The 23,752-nt window shown below is 36.0% G+C and overlaps 3 protein-coding genes across 10 annotated transcripts; all 3 read left to right on the plus strand.

Annotated features, from left to right (window-relative positions):
• The first annotated feature begins 5 nt into the window (after positions 1–5).
• LOC122834146 lies at positions 6–2,820 on the plus strand. Of its 2 annotated transcripts, XM_044122302.1 has the most exons (4): positions 6–444; positions 511–674; positions 1,432–1,567; positions 1,653–2,746. In XM_044122302.1, the coding sequence occupies exons 1-4, from the start codon at positions 121–123 to the stop codon at positions 2,379–2,381; spliced, it is 1,353 nt and encodes a 450-aa protein (XP_043978237.1). In that variant the 5' UTR covers positions 6–120; the 3' UTR covers positions 2,382–2,746. The 2 variants fall into 2 exon arrangements, with proteins under 2 accessions (XP_043978237.1, XP_043978238.1); XM_044122303.1 differs by having other exon boundaries at positions 6–674; positions 1,653–2,820.
• A 4,956-nt stretch (positions 2,821–7,776) lies between these two features.
• On the plus strand, positions 7,777–10,528 carry pth4 (parathyroid hormone 4). Its single transcript, XM_044121937.1, has 4 exons — positions 7,777–7,902; positions 7,962–7,988; positions 9,449–9,525; positions 10,218–10,528. Exons 1-4 carry the CDS (start codon positions 7,777–7,779, stop codon positions 10,498–10,500), a joined length of 513 nt encoding a protein of 170 aa, XP_043977872.1. The 3' UTR covers positions 10,501–10,528.
• Positions 10,529–11,519: 991 nt separating this feature from the next.
• cept1b (choline/ethanolamine phosphotransferase 1b) lies at positions 11,520–23,204 on the plus strand. Of its 7 annotated transcripts, XR_006371107.1 has the most exons (11): positions 11,521–11,738; positions 13,089–13,362; positions 14,181–14,355; positions 14,856–15,003; positions 15,434–15,575; positions 16,979–17,063; positions 17,389–17,520; positions 19,241–19,399; positions 20,167–20,292; positions 20,760–21,009; positions 21,868–23,204. XR_006371107.1 is itself a non-coding variant. In XM_044122063.1 (10 exons), exons 2-10 carry the CDS (start codon positions 13,175–13,177, stop codon positions 20,874–20,876), a joined length of 1,272 nt encoding a protein of 423 aa, XP_043977998.1. In that variant the 5' UTR covers positions 11,520–11,738; positions 13,089–13,174; the 3' UTR covers positions 20,877–23,204. The 7 variants fall into 7 exon arrangements, 6 of the variants coding, with proteins under 6 accessions (XP_043977998.1, XP_043977994.1, XP_043977995.1 ...); XM_044122063.1 differs by lacking the exon at positions 16,979–17,063 and adding an exon at positions 16,626–16,710 and having other exon boundaries at positions 11,520–11,738; positions 20,760–23,204; XM_044122059.1 differs by having other exon boundaries at positions 13,052–13,362; positions 20,760–23,204.
• Positions 23,205–23,752: the final 548 nt, after the last annotated feature.

Genomic DNA, 23,752 nt, shown 5'->3' on the forward strand with positions numbered 1-23,752 from the left:
AAACGACCAGTCGACGTTAGATGACGAAACTAGAAGTATGTTCTCATGGGATTTGTAGTCCTCAATCTATCCGGAGAGGTTTGCTGCTCTTGCGAGGACGGAAGAAGAATTTAATTTAGCATGAGTATACCCAAGAAAATATTTAAAACAGAGCAATTCCAAAGACATTGCTGTGTCCCGTTTTGTTCGGCTTCCTCCAAATGTAATAGTTTTCATTCTTTTCCTACCGATTCCGACTTGAGAAAACAATGGCTAATAAACATACGGCGTGATCCTCACACAGTTACCGCTCACACCAAAGTTTGCAGCCGACATTTCACTTCTGATCAGCTCATAGAGCCAACATCTCTGACAGGTGGTCGGAGGCTGGTTAAAGGTGCTGTACCAACATTGTTTGAATGGAATATCTGTGAAGGCAAAACAGAACCACCCCCTCCTCTACAGGTACAAGAATGGCACAGTTTACAGAAGGACCATAACTACTGCTTTACCCCCTTTTCCCCTGCAAAGAAAAGGTCATCATCTTCTAAATTGGACAAGTCAATATCAGCAACAGAAGACCAGTCCAAATACTTGAAGAACCTGAGGAAAAACATTTGGGAGCAATGTATTCAGCAAGAGTTTTGTTTACAACGGTTTGCAGGCTCTGATGAAGACATCCAGTTTTATACCAGGTAAGTCTAATTTTTTTTAGATATTTTTAGATATTTTTTTTAGAGATATCAAAGAAGGGGTCCTATGTTAAGATGTAACTCATTCTGTTAAAATATTTTTGAATGAAATAGCTTTTGATTTTAGTACATGTGACCACGTAATGCAGCATATTCAAAGAATGACCATTTGCAGTTCTTTATAATCCATAAAATGTTTAGAAAATCTGCTGTGCATAATAATTTGGAACAGTACATTTTGAGTTTTTTAATTTAGAAAAAAATACTGTTCTCATGGGGAGCTTTGTTCAATAAAATTTGATTTATACTGAAATAGTTCATGACTTGAAAATTATACTGACCATCATTTTAATTGACCATTTAAGAAAATCTGAGAAAATATCACTTGCATAATAATTTGGAACATGGTGTATAACCTTCTGTTGTAATCTAATATTATAACAGAATATTAAATATAACATTCTGTTAAATTTAGAGATTGTCTGAAATTTTCAGTTTCAAAATTGTTTGAAATTTGTTTCAATTTCAAATAAATTGAAACCCTTCTTATTTAATTTCAAAACTGCATGGCAATTTTATTTTGTTTTTCAAATAAAATTCCCAGTGACGTTTTTGTTTTCTAACATAACTACATGTGAAACTGTTCTAGGGTTCACTGCACATGGGTAGAAAAACCAAAGAACTAAATAAATTATTTTAGTAGTTATGTTTGATATTGGTGTGATAACAGGATATTATTCATGTCTCCATTTTTAAATAGATTTCCAAGCTACAAACATTTGATGGCTTTTTGGTTTTTGATTGAGCCTTGGATTCATAAAATGGTCAGTATGTCAAAAGCTAAATTAGCTGCCCAGGGAAATGAAGAAATGATGATCTCTGCACTGTCATCAAAGGTAGGTCATGGGGTTTGCTGGAAGCATCATGGATTGCGCTCTCAGCGCATTTCTTAACACGTTCTCTTTTATGTCAACTTCACAGAGGCAGCATCTTCAACCTGTTGACGAGTTCTTTCTGTTCCTCGTTTTTCTGTCACTTGGTATGAAAGAAAGGGACCTTGCAATTCGATTCAGCACTCACCAGTCCATCGTGAGCCACATTATTTCAATGTGGACAAATTTTCTTTTCACTGTCCTGGGGTCTCAGTGCATCTGGCTTACACGACAGAAAGTGCAAGCTTATCTCCCTGAGGAATTTAAGGATTTCCCTGACACCCAGGTGATCCTGGACTGTACAGAGCTGAAGTGTCAAATGCCTTCTTCACCGCTTCCCCAGAGGGACATGAACTCCTCTCACAGATCCCTCTGCACCATGAGAGCCTTGGTTGGCATAGCTCCACACGGTGCTGTAACATTCGTCTCTGATCTATATAGAGATTCATTCAGTAATAGGGAGCTATTCAAACGCTCTGGCATTGCTGAAAACCTGACCGAAGACATGGCAGTGATGGTAAATAAGGGCTTCCTGATTAGGGATTGTTGTGAGTGTAAAGTGTACTCCCTTTCTTTTCTGTCCAAGCACCCAGGAGACCAGGCCTCAGCAAGACTCAAGATGCATGTGGAGCAAATCATTGGGAGGGTAAAACAGAATAAACTTTTTCATGGCATTGTCTCTCTGTCACAGGCCTACAGCATTAACCAGCTGTTTGTAGTTGCATGTTTGCTGTCAAATTATCAGAACACTGCTTTAGTTAAAAAAGTGGTTCATTGAGGATCTGTAGGCCTAAGCCACAAAATGAACACAAAGATTTGATCTACGAAGCTGTGAAAAAACTACTTGCAGCAGGTAAATTTCTGTCATTTGAGTCGAAACCAGACAAGAAAACTGATTCTCCTGTGCTGCCAAATTAGTTCTTGGAAGATAGTTGGACCTCATTCTATACATTGAGAAATGTTTTATGTTAGATATGGTTTTGCAGTTTGGCATGGTATGCTTCACTAAGTTTGACTATTGTTTGAATTAAACTGTTTTTTATGTTTTGGATTTGAAGCAGACTGTGAAGTGATTCTACTAACATGAATTGGATTTATTTCAATAAAGTTTTGATTGCTGAATTGAAATATTTGATAGAAATTGTATATTTGTCTTGTCAATTGCATTGAGATTACATTACAAAAAAGCTGTATAAAAAATACTGTCCAGGGGCGTGCTGTGGTGGCATAGGGGATAGCACGACCCACATTTGGAGGCCTTGAGTCCTCGACGTGGCCGACGCGTGTTCAATTCCCCGACCGACATTTACCGCATGTCTTCCCCCCACAAAAGACCCCATGGAGGGAAAAACAAATTAATAATACTGTACAAAGGTTAATTAAAATAATTTGTAAAGTTAATCTCTTAAAACCTTGTGTTTAAGTGCAGATCCATGTTTTGTCATCAACGATCATAAATAAAAATATGTAGCATAAAATAAGTGATTTCATAAATATTCACCTACCGAAAGTGACTGACCTAATTCAACAGAGGTCCAATTGCTACTACAACAATTTTGATGAAACAACCTTAATAACTGCAATGCCAACTTGTTTCATGTGGTCAGTATGAACTTCTTTTAAATTAAAAAATTGTTGCCGTTTATGAAATTATCCAATCAGTTAGACTTGATATGTTTTTAGTTACATTTTTGACAATGCTCCACTGAATTGAACCCCATGAATGGGTCAAACAACTTCTCACATTTACACATTTAGTGTGTGTGGTGACTCAGTTTTCCTCATGTCCTGCAGTACTATGTTCTCACTGACTTCTGAAAAAAAACTATTTTTAGTGAACACTGAATAAAATAACAAATACAAGTCTCATTAGGATTGTTTCTGCTTCTGGGGCCATGACCCCAGTCATGTAGTGAAGCCCCAAGTGTAATCTTAAGATCATTTTAAAGCCCATTTGTTAGAAGTCAAACATGTAGAAAATAGTAAACACTTAGCAAACACGACCAAAAGGAGCTGTCCAAATATTGGCACATATGCAGTCTGTCAATTACGGCTGCATGATATTAGAAGATCATCTACTGAGAACAGTGTTTTTAAATATTATGATGATGATGATGATACTAGTTGCAATACATTTGAATTTTGTCTACTTCTGCATTTCCCTGATCTAAATCCCATAGAGAGTCTACAGAATATTGTCAAGAGGAAGATAAATAAAAACAAAACAGATGCGACAATGCAGATAAGCTGAAAGCCACTATTAAGCAACCTGCAGTGGGAGTTCTTGCCACAGGAGGCCAAGTCTAATATTGGGTGAATATAATGCAGAGTACCAGGACATACTTTTTACTAGGCAGACATTTTTCTTTTGAAACCCCTCTTCTTTTTATATTTGTAATACAAACTTTTAAAAACCTGACTTTTTGTTTTTTGTAAATTTTAATCAAAATAATAATGAAAGTAACAGAAATAGATCTGTTAAATCAGGTGTGTCCATCCATCCATGTGTATCTACATGAAGTAAGCTTCCAATGTACAATCACAGCATCCATCCATCCATCCATTTTCTCTTCACCCTTGTCCCTTAGTGGGGTCGGGAGGGTTGCTGGTGCCTATCTCCAGCTACGTTCCGGGCGAGAGGCGGGGTACACCCTGGACAGGTCACCAGTCTGTCGCAGGGCAACACAGAGACATACAGGACACACAGCCATTCACACACACACCCACACCTAGGGAGAATTTAGAGAGACTAATTAACCTGACAGTCATGTTTTTGGACTGTGGGAGGAAGCCGGATAACCCGGAGAGAACCCACGCATGCACAGGGAGAACATGCAAACTCCATACAGAAAGACCCCGGGCCGGGAATCGAACCCAAGTAATAAGTAAGTAAGGCTACTTACTTATTCTCATCACAAAAATACAGGAACATACACTTTAAGGCCCCCGATTTATGTGCCAACATGACTATTTCTTTCTGAGATATCTTTCTTTTACATGTTGAATAAATATCAGGGATTTAAATTAAATATTTTAGTTTTAAGAAGAGGAAGAGAGACAAACCAATAACTAAGTTCTTCTCTTGGCAGGGGATAATGCTACCACCACCTACACTGGACGGTTCCATACTAGGAAAACATTCAAAGCGGCCTATGATGTGCTCTTTCATTTAATCTGGGATTTATTTGTGGTTGGCTAAGCATCAATATATATTCATATTTATACGTATCCACACACAGTGTATATTGATAAGTACTACAGGTTTTATCTTTTCCAGTGGAATCCAAATGTGACCAAGACACAACGCCTGTGTCCAGGAAGCAATAAATAGTTGATATTTCCGAGGAAGAAGGAAATCTTCCACCTCCAGGAAGAGAAAAAAAGGCAAGTGGTTTTAAATTAAGCCTGTTTAAATGGTGTTCTTAGTGACATTTGCACTAAGCATATAATACAAACTGACAAGACTTTAGGTAACAGCATTAGGTGTCAAATTTATGTTATTGGAGCTGTGAATGTGAGATCTCATAGTTTGGGTCATTTATGTTTTCTACATAAATGCAGTTTTAAAGTCTTGTTCAAATCAGTTCTACAATTTCAGAATCTTTTAGGATCAACCCAGGCACCAAGACTACACTTCAGAAGATAAATATATTTAGCATTAGTCATGCTAGTACTCTTGTGTTAAGTAGTAAGCAAGTCTGACCTATAAATGAAGACGTCTTTTCTAAGACGTATGAAAACACGTCTTAGAAAATACTCCAAGATGCAATTTTCTTGTGTTTGTCTATCTCTTTACTGGCCACTCAACGTCTGAATTGTCACAACAGCTGAACAGATGGTCACTTGTTCTGATCCTGGTTCTGCTGGAGGTTTCTACTTCTTAAGAGTTGATTCTCTCCACTATCCCCTAGTGCTTGCTCCAGATGAGTTACCACCTCCTCCAACGTTTAGATGTGCCTCTGCTGCACCACACCTGAATAGAATAATTAGGTCATTTAAAATACAATGGAGAACTGACCTACACAAGGAGGAGGTGATTAAGCCATTTCATTCCAGTGTTTTGTACCTGTGGCACATCTAAAAACTGCAGGACAGCAGCCCTTGAGGACTGGAGTTTGACACCTGTGAGTTAGACCATGGAAGTGAGATTTCAATGCAATCTGATGGATGGAGTTGACATTTGATGATCCGCTGAATCTGGCTGTAGTAATGTCAGTCCACTGCCTTGCACTGTACATAACGGGATTTAAATTGGGAATATAATTTGTTTTGATATGACTAATCTTAACTAGAGCAATATAACTTAATTTAATTGGGAAAAGACAAGCAAATGTGCTGGCAGTAGTTTTATTGCATTTCATTTTCACACAGTCATGTTTTGAGGTTGACGAACCCCTGGCAGAATACAGGTGACAGGCAAGACACTGATGAAGTGGAGTTTAATCAAACAAACAAACAAAAAAACTAATAAATAATTCCAGAGTTACAAAAAAATATGTTTAGAACAGGTGAGTCTAATTAAATGTGCTGCAGGTTTGTGGGGGGTCTCAACGTTAGAGAAGCTGAAGGATGACGGCCAAACAATATACATCAAAAACAAATGAAACAATAAACATAACCAAGAAGAACACAAAACTCAAAACCAGAATGACTAACTAAACTCAGTCCATTGCAGATACTTCTGTTGGTCCAAGCCATATCAATACTTCGAAACAGCCGTTTTTGTGCCAGTTTTCTTGGAAGCAAGAAAAAATGTAGTTTTTCCACAATGTTTTATTAAATATTCAGAAATAAACCAATGAACATTTGTGCAATAAAATCTAGCATTTTTGGAAGAACATAGCTTGCCCAATTCTACATCAAGTGAATAACATTTAAACTCATGTTCTGACATCATCTGCATTTGCCTTCAAATCAGTGTGGTGCCACAAAGTCCATCAGATGAAATGTACTCCCCTGTGTTACCGCAGGCCATGTCATGAACACATTGCCAACGGTGTCAGTGGGAGTCAGTGGGATCTGCATGTTCTGAAACACTTTACTCTGCCAAATTGTAATCATCTGGTGTTGTGGGGGTAGTTTATAGCTGCCAGGAATTTATTCATTTATTTAAATTCTAGTATTATCTTATTCAGGGTCATAAGAGACAAACAAACACACTCATTCCTATCTAAAATTGCCAATTAACCTAGACTGCATGTTTTTACAGGTAAGCTGAGCACACACAAAAATTATAAATATTTAAGTTTATAAAAATGTTTTTTTCTCCATATCAATTCATGGGAAATATCACAAGCAAAATATTTATATAATTCAGAAGAAAAATGATCCGGCAGGTCAGTTAACCATCTTCCTTATTTATATTTTCATTTTCAGAGTAGTCCTAGAATCCCATTCTGTTACTTCATTTCATCCATTATCCTTCTCTGTTTTCTTGTTTTTTCTTTTTTGGCTGCCCCATACTTTAAATCTTCTGTTCAAAACATAAAGCTATGAAAATATTTTCCCCCTTATAGCGTTGTTATGGTTATGCTTTTTGTTATAACTAAATGTTTCAGATAATCAAACTGATCTTAGCGACAAACAAATTTAACTCAAGTGAATGCAAGCAACCGATCCCCAAAATTCTAAATTTTCTTATTAAGGAAATACAAAGCTATACTTTGTATATAAAAAAGTACATATGGATGATGCAGCAGGTCAATGATTATAAGCATTTGCACCTTAATGGCTTCCAAAAATCCACATGGAGGTAAAGTAATTGAGGAATGGCCTATTCAAAGTTTTGGCACTAATCCAATACATATATTTGTGGAACTTTAAGCATGCAATTTATGATCAAATGTAGCTTTCATTTAAACAATAATGCACAACAAAGGATTAAAAAATATATGTAAAAGACTTCTTGCAGGATTGTTGGGAGCTAGCATCTATCCCCAGCAAAGCCGGGTGAAGGTCCTGGTACACCCCAGGCAGGATGAAAATGGCAAAGCAAAAACTTATCTGAATGAAGGCAAATAACAGTGTTTTTCATGTTCATAGCACACAATGTCTCTACACAATTTTACATTTGCTTTTTTTTAATGAAACATACCTGTTTTATCACTTTACACTTTTTACTCCTCTATCCATGTTATTATTTTCCTTGGATTCATTCCTTAATAAACTGAATCATGTCGTGCCTCCTTCATCTTTTCTGCCCACAAGCTTCTGATGGGAGCCAACATTCCTCACGGAGAAAGAAACTTCTCCTGGAAGATGTTGTCAGGACAACTGTGTTTCTATTGGTGGCTGTGGAGGTACCATGGCAACCTGAGACCTGAGTCCTCTTAGGTTCATTAAGTGTTGGGGTCGGTAGTATAAAGCAGCTGGTGAAGAGCTCCAGGTAACAAACATTTTAACTACAAAGTATTTGGAAAAGTTTAAATCTGAAGCATCACACACTTTTCTGGGGTTTAGCTCATCTGCACTGACTCATTCAGGATCTCTTTGTCCACCAAATCAATACAACCATTCAACCATTCTCTAAATTTGTCTTTTTTCCTCAGGTGCCAGGGTCTCTTAAAAAGGAATGTGGAGGATTAGACCACAAAATGGAGAAATCCTGATCCCTCAATTTAATTCGATCATTCTTTCTAAAGCACCTGATAAAATAAAGAACACATGCAAGCAAGCATTGAGAGACAGGTGTCTGTTTGGGATTATGTTAACACAAATAAGCCTGAAAGGCTTTGACGTTTTATCTCTCCGGACAAAAGTCACATGTTGGAGATGAAGCTGCTGACGTTACTTTTCTTTTCATTTCCAAATCAAGTGTCCTATTTTAAATTTGTGGCTTTTTATTATGTGGGTGGGCTAAACAAAATGTGTGTCTATGTATGTGTGTGTCAAGGGGGATTTATAAAATGTCTGAAGGGTCGAATCAGATCTCAGTTGGAGAGTTTAGCATTAGAGGAGCTGTTTTCACTCAGAGAGAAGAAATGTAAGTACCTGGAATTATAGTTTGTCCAAGAGACTTTGAGAATTTTGCTATTTATTCTCAAATTTTATGCTGTATGTTTGTATTTTTAAAATGACAAAATTAATAAAAACTGAAAGTAATTCTAAAGTTGCAATTGTTAGTTACAAAATGTAAAAGTAATAGCATAATAATAGAAATTCTGTGATTTAAAAAAAAAAAAAAAAAACTTTGTTTAGTTTTGTTTTATTTTTCTCAAATCTGAAAACTGATATTGTACAGATGGCGTTTTTTCTACTGTTCTCACCTTTATCATGGCAGAGACCTACAATTATGTCTTCAGAGAATTTAAATTTAAAATGCAGGAGATTATTAGGAGTTCATTCTTTCCTCCTTTACAGAATCCCATCCGTGGAAAGGTTTGTCATACAAGTTTCATTTTAGGTTTTACAATTCAAAATTAGAAAAGACATTTCTAAAACTAAAACCATTTGTAATTGCCAACAGAAATTTGCCCTAATATTCAAGGTTGCGCAGAGAGGTGAAATTAATAATTGCTATTGATTCATGCAAAATTCTGTGTTTGATAGTTTCATAACTGACTTAGTTTTATAACTGCTGCATTTTTTCTTAGCAAAGAGTTAATCTGTGTTTGTTTAAAAAATTAAACAATAAAAATTAAGGGCAAATAAATTGGACTTGTAACAATAAACGTTTATAGGAGGAACCTGACTCTGGATTTGCATATTATCACATAATTACTCCTCTCTGTGATTCCCAGTGAAAGAGTACAGCAGATAGATCTGACTAAATGAATAGATGTCCTGCTGTTCAGATACATATTCCTCCTTTGTTATGTTATATTTTGTGTATGTTTTCTGATTCAGAAGATGCAGATCTCGCAGTTGTTTGCTGTGATGGTTCTTGTCATCTTTACCACCGGCCATTGTCAACAAAATGACAAGTGAGACAAGAACCTTTGATTTTCTGCTTTTGTGGAGATAGTTATTTTGTCTTGAGACAAGTTAAACATACATAAGTTATTTAAACTCATATCATGAGTCCAAAATCTGTTCTTCAATTAATCTAGATAAGTGGTTGATTCATGTTCTGATCCATTAGCAAGTTACCTGATTATTTTTACAAGTACCAATGACAAAGTGTTTAGTTTCCATTCTCTTTAGGATAGAAAATACTTCATATATAATTGGGTAAAAATGTCCAATTTAACATCAAAGAACTTTCGTAGACTACAACTCTGAATTTTTTATGGCATTAAAAAATCATATGTCAGCAGTATTTCTTGATTTTTTTTTTTTCCAGAACATAACATAACATAACAGTAGATTCTGTTATGTCTTAAATTAAGTTCCAAAAGTGACATTTAATGTAGCTGATTTTGCTTTTATGTAAACAGTTAAAATAAACATGAATTTTTAATCCTAGTCTTTCAATTAATTTTTTTACATTAAACTTTGATATGTTTTTGCATGTGTACCAACAGTTTTTATGTTAATGTAAGAATCCGATTTTGGCATCCCCCTAACGTGAATGGGGAGTTTTTAGATAAAACCTGGTTTGGATGGAACTGTGTATTCCTCAAAGGTTTTCTGAGGTGTGAGGGAGAGCACTGACTTGTGTTTGGTCTCCCTGCAGTCGTCGTCGAGCGGTGACTGAACACCAGCTGATGCACAATCGTGGTCGAAATATCCAGAGTCTGAAAAGGCTCATCTGGCTTTCCAGCGCTATGGAGGGTCTTCACACAGCACAGACCCGCTCAGCTGCTGCTACTGCTTTCACCCCTTCAAAACTCCTGAGCTCCCCTCTGAATCCAGTTCTGATCCCACCTGGAGAGAGCCCCCAACCTGCTCAGGTCCAGAGCATGCTGAGAGACTTCTTTTATCCCCATTTGAATTATCTCTTGGATGAAGAGCCCTAACACAATGCAAATGAACATAAAACATAAAATAAAATGTACAGAAAGATTAAGCGTGTCATTATTTTTGTAAAACAGAAAACTTATAGCACACCAATAAAGTCTTTTGTAACGTGGCCAACACTTGCATACAACATATATAGCTGTCTGAAATTTACACATTTAATGGTTGACTGTAATTTTTGTGATGATTCATGCAGGCTTACAAATAGATGTTGTTTTTAATTCATTTTAATTTATTTTTGTTTGCATAGTTGACAGGTGCTCTCAGCATACATAGTTATTTACAAAGAGAACTGCAATGCACTTCAATCTGGACAAAATTTGAAGATTTGAGGGGTGTTTTTTGGGATATTTTCCAAATTAGATTGTGGAGCAAGTAAGTTTAATAATGGGGATTTATTTTAAACCATGTCCCATACACCCTGACAACTGAAAATTATGTATTATCTACTCCCTCTATCATTTTCCATGTGATTGGTTTTTACATTGTTTCTGGACACTGCCTGAAAATGTTAAGTAAAAGAAATTAAGTGCTGCAAGGTTTTTTTGTCTTGTTAAATACACATAAAAGATTAATCTAACTGTGCATTTTTAAAAATTTTGCTCTGCTAATTTAAGCTAAATGCGTCAAGTGCATAACATAACAAGTGCCTATGGGTTTATGTGTCAAATGATTGAATAATAGGAAGAATAATTTAAAACTTACCTGAACAGCAGTGTTAGCACACATTTTAATAAATACAACAGAGCCCTATTTTTGTATTTGATGACAACTGTGTGACATGGCATTGTCTTGTATGTGTATAAGTCGTTTGATGGAAATAAGCAGGGGGTGTGTTTGCACATTTTCAATTTCATTTCCTATTTATTGCACATTTATTTATATAATTTGATTTAAAAAATATTATTGTTATTATTATGATTAGTTTGTAGTATTAATGTCTTGTACAAGTACAGGCCATTTAAAAATGTATTATTACTAGTTGCCTGGGAGATCCAGTTCTGGATAAATTTCACCCTGACTGAAGTAGACGTCGCGAGATTTCCGTGATGGCTAACGATAACTAGCTCACCGAGCCGACTAGGTGCTGGGACACCGGGTCCTCTACAGTTGCAGACGCTGCTCTGGATCGTAAACAGTAAATCGGAGCGGGCACCAAAAGGACAAGCTGGCTGTTGGACTTAAGCTTCATAACTGACCCGTGGACAGTCCGTGGCTCCCGTCCTTTAATCGCCAGGTCAGTTGGTGTTAGCATTCGTTAGCTGAGTTTGTTGTAGCTTGTTAAGCTAGACAGGGCTGCACACCCGTCGACACCACTTTCGTAAATAAAAAAAAACGTGCGTGCTACACATTTTTTGTTCAAATAAAAATTCAAATTCTATAATAATTTAAGTGGAGGTAGGGAGTTTGACTTCGTTGCATTTGGTCCGTTTGAACCAAGCTAACAGCTAACATGCTACTCAAGAAAATGTTTGCTGTCGATTACGAACTGTCAGCAGTTCGTATGTTGCTGAGAGCTGACTGTTAAATAAGTATATTCTTACTGCATTTAGACGTTGTGAATAAATCGCCTTTGGTTTGTACAATGATAAGCTTTCGGGGTTACTCTGAGTGGAACTCAAAGCGTAATAGTAGAGCGCAACATGACACGTTGTGTTTTGACTTGTCTGGATGTTCCATTCTGACTTGATTGATCATATCATATCAGTGACAGAGACATGTGACAGTCGAGATTCGCAAGAGTCGCTGTGTCCTTCTGTCTCTGAGGATTAACAGCAAAGTAGGGGTTGTTTTAATTTAAATAATTTCCTCCTCTATGTGCAACGCTGAAAATATTTAAATTAATGCTGGACCGAGGTACTTGAAATTTAATTGTTTAATCTTTGGTTGGAGAATGTAAACATTGCTGTTTTAAAGAGTAGGTACTTGACATTTCTGTCAAACCATAAGTAGTAGTAGTTTGTGAAACCGCGTGAGATACCCTTACTTCATAATTTGTTTCCCTAGTTCTTTAGAAGTTCTGCATTCTTTAATTATTTTTGAAAAACACTTATAAATGACAGTGAATTGTTTAAAAGATTGTTTGAGCTACTTTAAAAACTGAATTGGCAGTGTTTATTTTTTTTCCAGAGCCACCTTTCTAGCAAACTAAGACTTCAATATAGACTTGGCATTTATTAACTAATTGTTAATTAGTTATAGAAATGTCAAGGTAACTTTGTCCTTCATTGTCTGAACTGGTGTGGACATTTTTAATTGCATGCTATATTTTTGTTGTTTGCTAGCAGTTTGCTAGTCTCTTCCTGATCAGCAGGTCACATACTGATTGTTACGTGCATCAAAACAAAGATAAGTGACATGCTTTTGGTATGTAAATGCATCAACTGACAGGATGCCTTGTGATGCATTTTTTGAGTTGAGTAAGAATCCAAAAAAATTATATAATCTTGCAGTTCCTTCATTTTATGCGAACTAAATTTTAATACCTGCAGTAGATTTATTTTATTTATGTTATAGTCCTTCTGGAAATGTCATGATAATTTTTAGTAGATTTTTTTTCAGAAAACCGTTGGTTAATTCTCCCCAGAAGTCATCCAGCCACATCTTGGATCTTTAGCCCTCCAGGCAAGACAGTGGCAGAGGCAGAGCCATCAGAGATCACATCAGGGCTCCATGAGCACCACGGGGCAGCACGGGGGGAGTGTGCGTACTCGCCGAAACCTTGTCCGGGACAAGGATCAGAGGCCAGGCGTGGGCATGGAGGCGGCCTGCTGGCTGTCTCCTGGAGTGCTGCGCAGGCTGATCGAGCTTCCTTCTCCCCCTCTATCCCGGCACCAGCTCAAGAGACTGGAGGAGCATAGGTATAAACACTGCATCCTGTATTGCACAAAATTAGATTATTGTCCAATTGCCAAATCATTATTTGGTGACAATTAAGCTGGAAGTTTTTATTCAACAGGTCGTCAAGTACAATGTATGTGTCAAGTATTTTATTATTGTTTCTCTTGCTTTTGCATGTTACACTAAATGTTAAAGCTAATGATGTTCAGGCTGTACATAAAACATAATTCTATGGAAAACGTTTGAGAGTAGTTCAACAATGAAACCCAAGGGATTGTAAAACATTACAGTACGTGTGTATTGTTCTCAATTACTTTACCTGGCGTTTGCTTTTGTGCTGTAGTGTTTACTCATCCAGTGCAATAATGAGGAGTGATAAGACTCCTTTGTATAAGAATCCCGCTTCTTCATACTGTTTGTTTAAAGTAGAACAAGTATATCAAGTCTGACGTATGTTTTAATGATTAATACAAACCCTTTTTACGACTGTTCCTGCACACAAATTTAGAGCTTATAAGATGAATTTGAGTTTTTATGAATTACAAATAGTAAAAACAATATAATTTCCCTTAAATACTACAGTACAAGAGGATGATGCTGATAAATATGCGTTTTTTGACAAATGTAAGGGACGTAAACATTAATATACATAATTGCAGGATGAGTTATGTTTTGAAAAAAAAAAGGTCCCAATAATGGCAAGAATCAATAATCTCTATATGTTAACTCTTTTAGCCTTTGTTATGGTGATTTGATCCTTCTTTCAACTCCATTGTATTTGATTCTAGTTTTGGGAGAAATCTCCAGGATCTCACCTGCTTGTTTTTCATCCCTGCAGGTACAGCAGTGCTGGACGCTCACTGCTGGAGCCTCTGATGCAGCGCTATTGGGAGTGGTTGGTTGGACAGGTCCCTTCCTGGATTGCCCCCAACCTCATCACCATCATCGGCCTGGCCACCAATGTCTTCACCACCCTTGTGCTTGTCTATTACTGCCCGACTGCTACTGAGCAGGTGGGACAGAAAAAATACTTCTAGTCCTAGAACATATTCTTACTGCCTAAATAATTCTGGACACTGCTAATAGGAAACTGTTGAAGAGGAAGAAATTAAAATTGTTTAAAGTAAATTATTTAATGATATAATCAGCTTATTAAAGCGGTGAGAAAATGTGAATGTGGTTTGACGACATTATCAATAACAATCAAAGCTGAAAAGTTAATTCTTAATTTAATTAAATTTTTTTTTTCTACAAAGGTTGCAGATAAAATTGTTCACACGTTAAGTCTAAATGGTCCATCTTGACAGGAAGCATTGGGTTGGTTTATATTATTTAAAGGCGTCCACAGTACCTTTTAGACTCCATTGAAAAAATATTTTGTACTGATATGTTTGATTATTCTAATAGCTTTTGTTTATTATCCTCGAAATAAAATGTTCCTTAGGAGGAAAAAAGCTTTGTGTAATAAAACTCCTAACGATAATTACATTTTTCTGTGTTTGTGTTGCTCCAGGCTCCTCTGTGGGCATACCTAATGTGTGCAGTGGGTCTCTTTATCTACCAGTCATTGGATGCTATTGATGGGAAACAGGCCAGACGCACCAATAGCAGTTCTCCACTGGGCGAGCTGTTTGACCATGGCTGTGACTCTCTCTCTACAGGTGGGTTTTGTTGATATCTGGCTCTAATCATGTGGAGTTTTGTTTTTGTACTTCTGTTAGCTAACACCTCAGTCTGATGTTGCTTCACTTTTCTCTGTGGTCATTCATTTAAACTTTATAACACTTTACAATGTATTGGCGTGTGCTTGCAAACGCTCAAATCTCTTGATTAGAACAGCATGTCTCACTGTGCTGACCTCCCATTACACACACCTCTTTTTGTCTGTGTCACCACTTCTTCTGGAGCCCAGTAGCATAGCAGCCTGACCCCATCTCTTTATTCTGCCTCTGTGCTACAGAAAGTACAATAGCAAGGCACAGTTGATTGTACCTAAAAAAAAAAAAAAAAAGCTCTGAATGAGCAGAGCCTTTGTCTTAGAAAACCTGTCACCATGTTAACAGTGAATGTACCTGTGTTTCATTCTTGCAGTGTTTGTTGTACTGGGAACCAGTATAGCAGTGCAGCTGGGCACCAACCCAGACTGGATGTTCTTCTGCTGCTTCGCTGGGATGTTTATGTTCTACTGTGCCCACTGGCAAACATACGTGTCAGGAACGCTACGCTTTGGCATGTGAGTCAGGAAACAATGAAAGCAAATCTGTTTTGTCTCAGTCTGACCATTTGTTAGTACTGCTGATTTCAAACCAGCCTTTAGTGACACACAAGCTTGTTTTTAAGCTTTTAAAAAGTCTTGTGTATTTCATGTGCTTTAGAATTCTCAAAACAGAACAAACAAATGCCCTTTTTTATACATTATTGTCAGAAATTATCTATATTATTTAGAAATGGTTTATTATTGTCACAAATACAAAATTAAAAGTGTATTGTGCCTTTTTTATGTTTTATAAAAGATTGTAATATTCAGAGAGTTTAGCTTCAGTCTCAGTGTTATAGTACACTGACTTTCTAGTTGGATGAAATGGCATGCATCGGTCCTGAGTTGGTTGCCAAGCCAATATAAGTTTAGCTGTCTATGGGAAATTTTAACATTACTGTACACAATTGGCTGAAGCTAAAGATGTGCTAAATTCAATGGGAAAAATGCCACTTGTGCTTCTTCTAAAAGCTGAAACTATAGATTAAATTTTTTCGTAAATGAAAATTGATTCCAAAAAAAACCCCCAAAAAAACACTTTTTCCTGTAACTTTATTTTGGGTTCTGCTCATTTATACCTTTTCTTGAAAATTTGCCAAAAGCTAATCCGCATAATTTCACTGCAAAAACACAAAATCTTACCAAGTATTTTTGCTTTAGTTTGAGCTTAAAACAAGCTCCTATATCTTTATGAAAAGTTACTCGTACGTTAGTTTTGTCTTATTTAAGGTGAAGATAAGCTAGACCAAAAATACATTTAGATTTTCTTTTTGTGTAGTGTTTGATATGTCATACTTGGTCTTTAAGACTATTACTAAAAAGAGACAATTTGTTGAATAAAAAAGTGGTTGGAAGAACCCAGGAACAGGTTCTTGGCATCTTGTAATCTTGAGGTTACTCTTTGGCTCTGAAGAAGTTATCTAAAAGTGGATCCAGCAGTAATACTTTAATATTAGTCCTTTCATCAGCTTATAGCAGTAACGTGTGTAGTCGAGGTGGAGTAAATGTAATGTGTCCTGTGTGTAGATTTGACATAACAGAGTTGCAGCTCTGTCTAGCAGGATTACAGATGTTCACAGCCACTGTTGGTCCCTCCCTTTGGAACGTGATGGTAAACTTCCTGGCTGCTGCCTGCATGGCTTACTGCTGCCTGCCTCCACAATGGCTGCTGCCCTGCATGGAGTCACATTGAGAACAGTGATTCATAATCTGTTTCATTTGTTTTCTACCTGTACATAAACTTAAAGTTAAACATGTAGGCCCAAACCACTGGCTCCATGTCAGATAATGTCTTGTGGAGGAAGGCTGCAGGAATTTGATGTGCTGGTAGACTTTTACTAAACTTCACTGTAAATCCTTTGCTTTTTCCTCCCACTCAGCATTGATGTGACTGAGGTGCAAATCTTCATTATAATCATGTATTTGCTGGCCGCCGTGGGAGGATCTGCTTTTTGGCAGTCACTGGTAATTTTGAATGGTTCTAATTCCAACAAATTGAAATATTGCATATGATTCTATTGTTGTAATTTTGGTAATTTCATATACATGTAATGCTGCTCTAACATTGTTGTGTTGACTGTTTTATTCTAGTAAAAAAAAAAAAAAACAATCCCGATAGCGCTTTTATCATTCTCTAACATTACTCATGACATCTTCATTGTGGCGGCAACTCTGAACTTGCTTAAGACGTACAGAACAACTTTTAAAACCGGACCAGCTTGTGTTCTAATCTCTTTGTTTGACCAATTGTAAGTTTCTAAGTTTGCTGTGTGAATCTTTTGATTCCCAGATTCCCGTCCTAAATATCCAGATGAAAATGATTCCGGCCATTTGTACTTTATTAGGTGCCATCTTCTCTTGCACAAATTACTTCAGAGTTATATTTACTGGAGGTGTTGGTAAAAATGGATCCACAATAGCTGTAAGTATCAAAACATTTTGATTCAAAAGTGTCATTGATGTTGCTGTTTGTGGAGCTGTGGGATTAATTAGTGAATTATTATAAAGAGTTTACCTGATAATGTTTTTTCCTGGGTGACCCTTTGTAATCAGAGCTCATCTGCTCCCTATGCAAATGCATGCAGTCTACATCTCTGTATCAGCTCTGCTGTAAGCCCCATGAACAGACCAATAGTCTGCTGACAGTATATCTCTGTAAAACCGCTGTTAATATTTTGTAATCTGAATGTTATGATTTATATTTGTTTGTTTGACTGCTTTCAAATAAATGGCACTCACCAAAAAGGCTCTACAGTGAAGCCAAACTTAATGAAAAAATAGTGCAGAATAAAAGCTACGCAGATAGTACAAAGACTGAAGGGTAATTTTAAAATACTATGTGACTGTACTGGCAACACTATAAAACAAAACTTTATTATCTTTTGGTTCACTAATTTACTTAGCTGACATAGTAGAGCTGAATAATAAATATATATCGCAGTAGGCACGTCATCAATAATTTCACTAAAATTTTACCCAGAAGTGCACAGCATTATGGGGGATGTAGGCAGAAGAACGTTCGTATTCACATAACCTCTCATGGACAGTTAAGTATGGTTGGTGGCATCAACTAACTCACTCGCCCTTTGGTTATCCAGCAGCAACCTGTTAAGTAACTTCTGGTTACCTAGAAACAACCTGTTCAGTACCTTGTGCAGCAGGAGCCTCAAGTTTCTCCACTGTACTTCATAAGTGCATTAAAATAATAAAACATGCCATGGAGTGAAAACTGTAGATAAGAGGATTTGTCACGCCACCACATTGGCAGTATTTCAGATATTTAAAACAAAAAATGAATAAATTTTTGGTATCAACTGCTCGAATGCTTATTTCGTGATATGTTTATATATTTTTCAGCCATATCGTCCAGCCATATGACAGTGAAATGGCACATGTGGCCACAGCAGTTTTGACAGATGAAATGGAGCACAGCTATTTAAACCTTAAACATACAAATTTTAAAATGTAATTTGAAGCCAAGAAATGGATGCTAGCAGTCCCAAATGTCTTCTTTTCCATTGTGCAAGCTAATCAAGAAACAGCCTTTTTTGTGTCATGAGTAAAAAAATGTATGACTAATTCCAAAAAGAAACAAAGAGCAAGGAGCCAAGATTATTAAAAAATGGATTATAGTTTCAAAGTGACTGCTTTATTTGTGATAATTGCCTCAACTAGAAGAAGGATTTTACCACTGTGTTTACTTGACTATCAATCATAAGGGAGTGTCAACTCACACCTAGATTGCTGATACTGGCTTTCTTGTTTTCTGTCGGTGTGAGTTTGCCCAAACAGCAGGTCTTCTGTCTTGTTCTTTTTAAAATTAAGAAGATTTAGTTCCACCCATCTCCTGATTTAAGCTAGGTACTTAAGGAGACAATGAGCAGATCAGGGAACAAAACCATTCACAAGGAAATAAACTTGCCAGTTGTAAATAAAAATGATAGGTGACACTTTATTTCAGAAAATAACTTGTTTCTAGCTCTGTTTATTTGTTATTGAGTCATTCAGAACCCAGCTATAGGCCTAATTTTCCTATCTTTGTAAAATGAAAGACTTTTAGAAACATGAGATTTTAGGAACTTGTTTTTAGTATTCCTCTGTATAAATGTACTGACACTGATTTTGTTGTCCTTTGTCCTCAGGGAACCAGTGTCCTCTCTCCTGTCCTACATATTGGTTCAGTTATAATTTTGGCAATGATGATATACAAAAAGTCTGCTGTCCAGCTCTTCGAGAAACATCCATGTCTTTATATCTTGGCGTTTGGCTTCGTATCGGCCAAAATCACAAATAAATTAGTTGTAAGTCTTTTCTTCAGTACAAATGGAAATCTACATCAGAGTTGACATTTTTGTATGTCATTAAACATCTGACATTTTTACTACACCAGACATATTTACTCAAAGAAATGGTTACAATTTTCAAGACTAAACGGGATAAATGCAGGAATCATAATTAATGCACCATAATAGTCATATTGCAAATTGTTCAATCTGATTGTTATCTGAGTTTTTAACATTTAAAACCTTTTGAGTAAAGGGAGGCACAACTGGCATACAAAAATCTCTTTTGAAGGTCAGTAATACATGACATTTTCTGAGAAATGTTGATTTAAGCACGGTCCTAGACTTTCACCTTATGGTGTTCAACTCATTTTTGTGCACAACCTTGTTGTTATATTAGACACATGAAAAACTCTTTAAGTTTGCACTATTAAAAATAAAACTATTTAAGTTTGTAATTACAAATTATTTAAGTTTGTAATTTCTATACACAAGAGTGGATTTTGGTCAAATTATCTGCCAGTTAAACTTTTATTAACAGCATAATCTTTGAGTAGATATAATTGTTTTGTACTTGAGCTCAAATTTCTTGTTGTTAGAAAATGTACAAATTGCTAAATATAAATCATTAAGTCAAATGATTTACATTCCATTCTCATATCCAAAAAGGATAAACACTGTGGCCAGTGCTGATGTTCCTTCCTATAAATGTTGTTGTATTTTTAGAGATTGCTGAATCTTCTATTTGTTTTTTTTATGTGATCTGCATATTTTTCTCTTCACAGGTTGCACATATGACAAAAAGTGAGATGAATCTCCATGATTTAGCCTTCTTGGGGCCAGGATTACTGTTTCTTGATCAGTATTTCAATAGTTTTATTGATGAGTACCTGGTACTCTGGATTGCACTGGTAAGTACATGCTCGATGCCAACTGGTGTATTTTGGACAGACCTATATATAAAAGCTCAGATGCAGTCGATGACACTAATGATAAACATCAATGTTTTAGGTTAAAACATGTTTGTTTGTTTTTTTGTTTTGTGTTCTACGATTGTTTAAACTGTGATGTTTGTAGATTCCTTCTCCGCTACAATTCCTCAAAGAGTTGATTGTATTGGAAATCCTTTTCAACCAGCAGGGGTGTACTTGTTTGTTTGGGGGTTTTTTTATATACTTGTAAGCTTTCTTTTTCCCCACATATGTATCTGAGGTCAACATTGTATGATTTACAGAAAACTATGCAAACAGTTTAATAATCAAATTTTAATTTCCGAAGTGGTTGAAGTGTCCTCTTCAGATTTTACCTGTGGATTACCTGTGTCTGTAACTTTGCTTTTCAAGTCTTAAAATGGTGACCTTTCTCTTGTCTTTCGCAGATCATTTCCCTGTTTGACCTGGTGCGCTACTGTGTCAGTGTTTGCAACCAGATTGCCTGCCATCTTCACATTTTTGTTTTCAAAATCAAGCCTTTGCTTAGTCCGCAGTCCAGCTAATCACTGAGGGGACGCCAGCCGTTACTGACTCTGTCCCTTCCACTTAGTCGCACTCATCTTCTCTTTCCTCAGTTTTACTTCTAAAGAGGCAGGAGTCGGTGTGGTGTAGAGTATGTGCTTCTGCCAACTGAATGTGAGGACAAATATTACACAATAGGATACTGGAATATTACTGTCATTTTTTCTTTTCTATGTTTTTTTTTTTCCACCAATACCGAATTGAATTTCTGACAAATTCATGGCTACAATGAGCAAATGTTTCAGATGAGTACAGGTGCTACTTGGTGCGTCCAAGGAGAGAAACTTAAATGTGTTTTAACTGTATAAGTGCAAGAAAATAAGGAACGAATCAAGGTTTTTGCTTTTCATGATAAGGATTTTTGTAATATTTGCCTAACTTTAACTTTTGCTATTGTAAATAGGAAATTGTTACAGTGTGCTTCTCTTAAGTTAAAAGTCCTGCTACAACACATATAAATATATATATATACATATATATAAATTTCATGTATTGGATTTTTAAAGCAACGTCATCTTCTGCACATGAATCAAAACTGTGCTGCTATTTAGTATCAGCAAAATGTGTTTTTGGAGGAAACAGCAGCAATTTTATTTCATTATGTAACATATCAGAACATACTTTTTTCTTTTCATTTTTTTTGTACTTCAAAAATATTCACTGCCAGTCCATTCTTGATTTAATTTGTTGATATTTCATTTTACTTTCTGGATTACTGGGTTTTGTCCACTTTAAAGTTGGTTAATGAGAAGGTTTTCTTTGTTTTATTTTTTGGTTACAAAAAACATTTTCACAAAAGGGAAAGGAGAACTATATTGAGTTAGAGGACTCTTTAATGGCATTTATAGTTTTGCAGGTGTATATGAGAGGCCTGAGATACTAATAGTGGCCTTTGATCTCAATAGTAAATTCATGGTAGTAATTTCACACATTTTGAACTTTTAATTACTAAAATGAAAACTTGTGTTTCAGTCCTGTTACGGTTCACCAGCTGTCTCATCCACCCCGCCCAAAAAGAAATCTCATGAAAAGACCAAATCATACCTGCACGTCTCACTTTTATCGCCGACTTTTACTAAGATGTTTGCACCAGCTTGGTATGTAACGGTGTGTGGTACATTATTTTGATTAAAATTTATCTAATTTTCTAAGCTGCTTGTTTTTCTATTTTACCCTTTTTTTCTTACCATTTTTGCTTGGATTCAGATGTAAATTAGGATGAAAATAACCAAGGCTGTTAATTTATAGTAATATAAGAACAAATGACAGCTAAATGATGCAAACTTAATGACACCAAATTGTGACTTTTATTTGAATATTCTTCTCCTTAGATCATCTGATGTTTTTTTTTTTTTTTACATTTGTCTTTTCATGGGATTTGTGGATAAGAAATACCCAGACTCTCGTCAGACTGACGAATGAACACAGTGCAGCTGCCTGACTGAATCCTCCTTGTGAACTGTGTCTATTATTGATCTCACCGTTTTCTCCCAAACACGTCTGCTGTAGCAGAACAGGTGCACATGTGAATGAATGCGCAGGAGATGAGATGTAAAAACATGCTCATGTTTTTTGTTTTTCTTTTCTTCCTTTTTTGTGATGATCAAGTTTATTAAAACCCCATCTATTCCATGTGTGGCTGCTGCTGCTCGCTCACTTCAGACTGATGCCGTGTTTAAGATTGCTGCTGCTGGAGAGGGTTTCCATTGCTGGTCTGGATTCATACAGACCAGGTTATAATTTCCTGCTTATGCATTTTGTGCCTGTTAATTTTAGTTTTTTTTTTTTTTTTTTTTTGTTTTTTTTTTTTTTTTCAAAGTCTGTTTCTTAGACTCTACAATTTTCTTTAACATCTGTAATGCCAAGTGTTCAGTCTCAAAAAGTGTGCAGTATCTCAGTTTCCGTTAATCTATTTCAGGATGATCGGGGTGTTTAATCATCTAGATATCTGAATATATCTTTACATAAGTGTTTAAAAACCTGCTCTCCCAGAACAGTTTTTTTTCTTTTTATAAATTTATTTGAGAAGTGATTTTCTGAAAATAAAAACTTTAATTCGGAAGAATGTTTAATGGGTTTTGGCACTATACATCAAAAAAAAGAAAAATCTTTCTTCTACCAGTTTTTTTGTTTTATACAAGCATGCCATATATGCCAAATCTCTGATTTTTGACTCATTTTAAAGCAATCCAGCTTGAAATTAAACTGTTGGAATTTAATTGGAAATTTTGTAGAGAAGTATTTTTGAGTAACATTGTTTTTAATAAAAGATTGACAAAAAAATTGAGATTTCTTTCCAACACACAAAGAATAAAGTAAAAATTGAATTGGTAGAAAAATTACTTTGGCAAAATCCAATATTTTAGGATTATGGTTCCCAAACCCCTCCACCCCCCCATTGTAAGTCAGGTAATAAAAAAAAAAGGTTTTATATGTCAAAAACGCTTACTGAACATTTGCAGTTTCCAAAATGTTCTTTGTCTTCAAACTGAACTAAGTTGCATTTAAATGTTTGCTGAATAGGATGCCTAAAAGACTTGAGCTTTATAAGAAAATGAAAACAATCTAGAGGGATTTGGGTGATCCAGGTCATCAAAAGAACGTAGAGGGCTCCACTTTGCAAATTTGGTGTGAAATACAAGGTACATTTAAGAAAAGTCATAGAATGTCATTTGCCTATCTTTATTTCTGGTTCTCAGTGTTCTAGGACAAAATAAGGAATGAACTGGTTCCTCAATCTGCATGTTGTAGTATTCCACTGTACAGTTTGTATCTGGAGAGGCTTTGTATGACTTCTACCTGAAAACTCAGCCGAACAACTTTTCATAATGACTCTGTGAGGTACACCACCATCACT

The sequence above is a fragment of the Gambusia affinis genome, linkage group LG07 (assembly GCF_019740435.1).
Source record: "Gambusia affinis linkage group LG07, SWU_Gaff_1.0, whole genome shotgun sequence".
Taxonomy (NCBI): Eukaryota; Metazoa; Chordata; class Actinopteri; order Cyprinodontiformes; family Poeciliidae; genus Gambusia; species Gambusia affinis.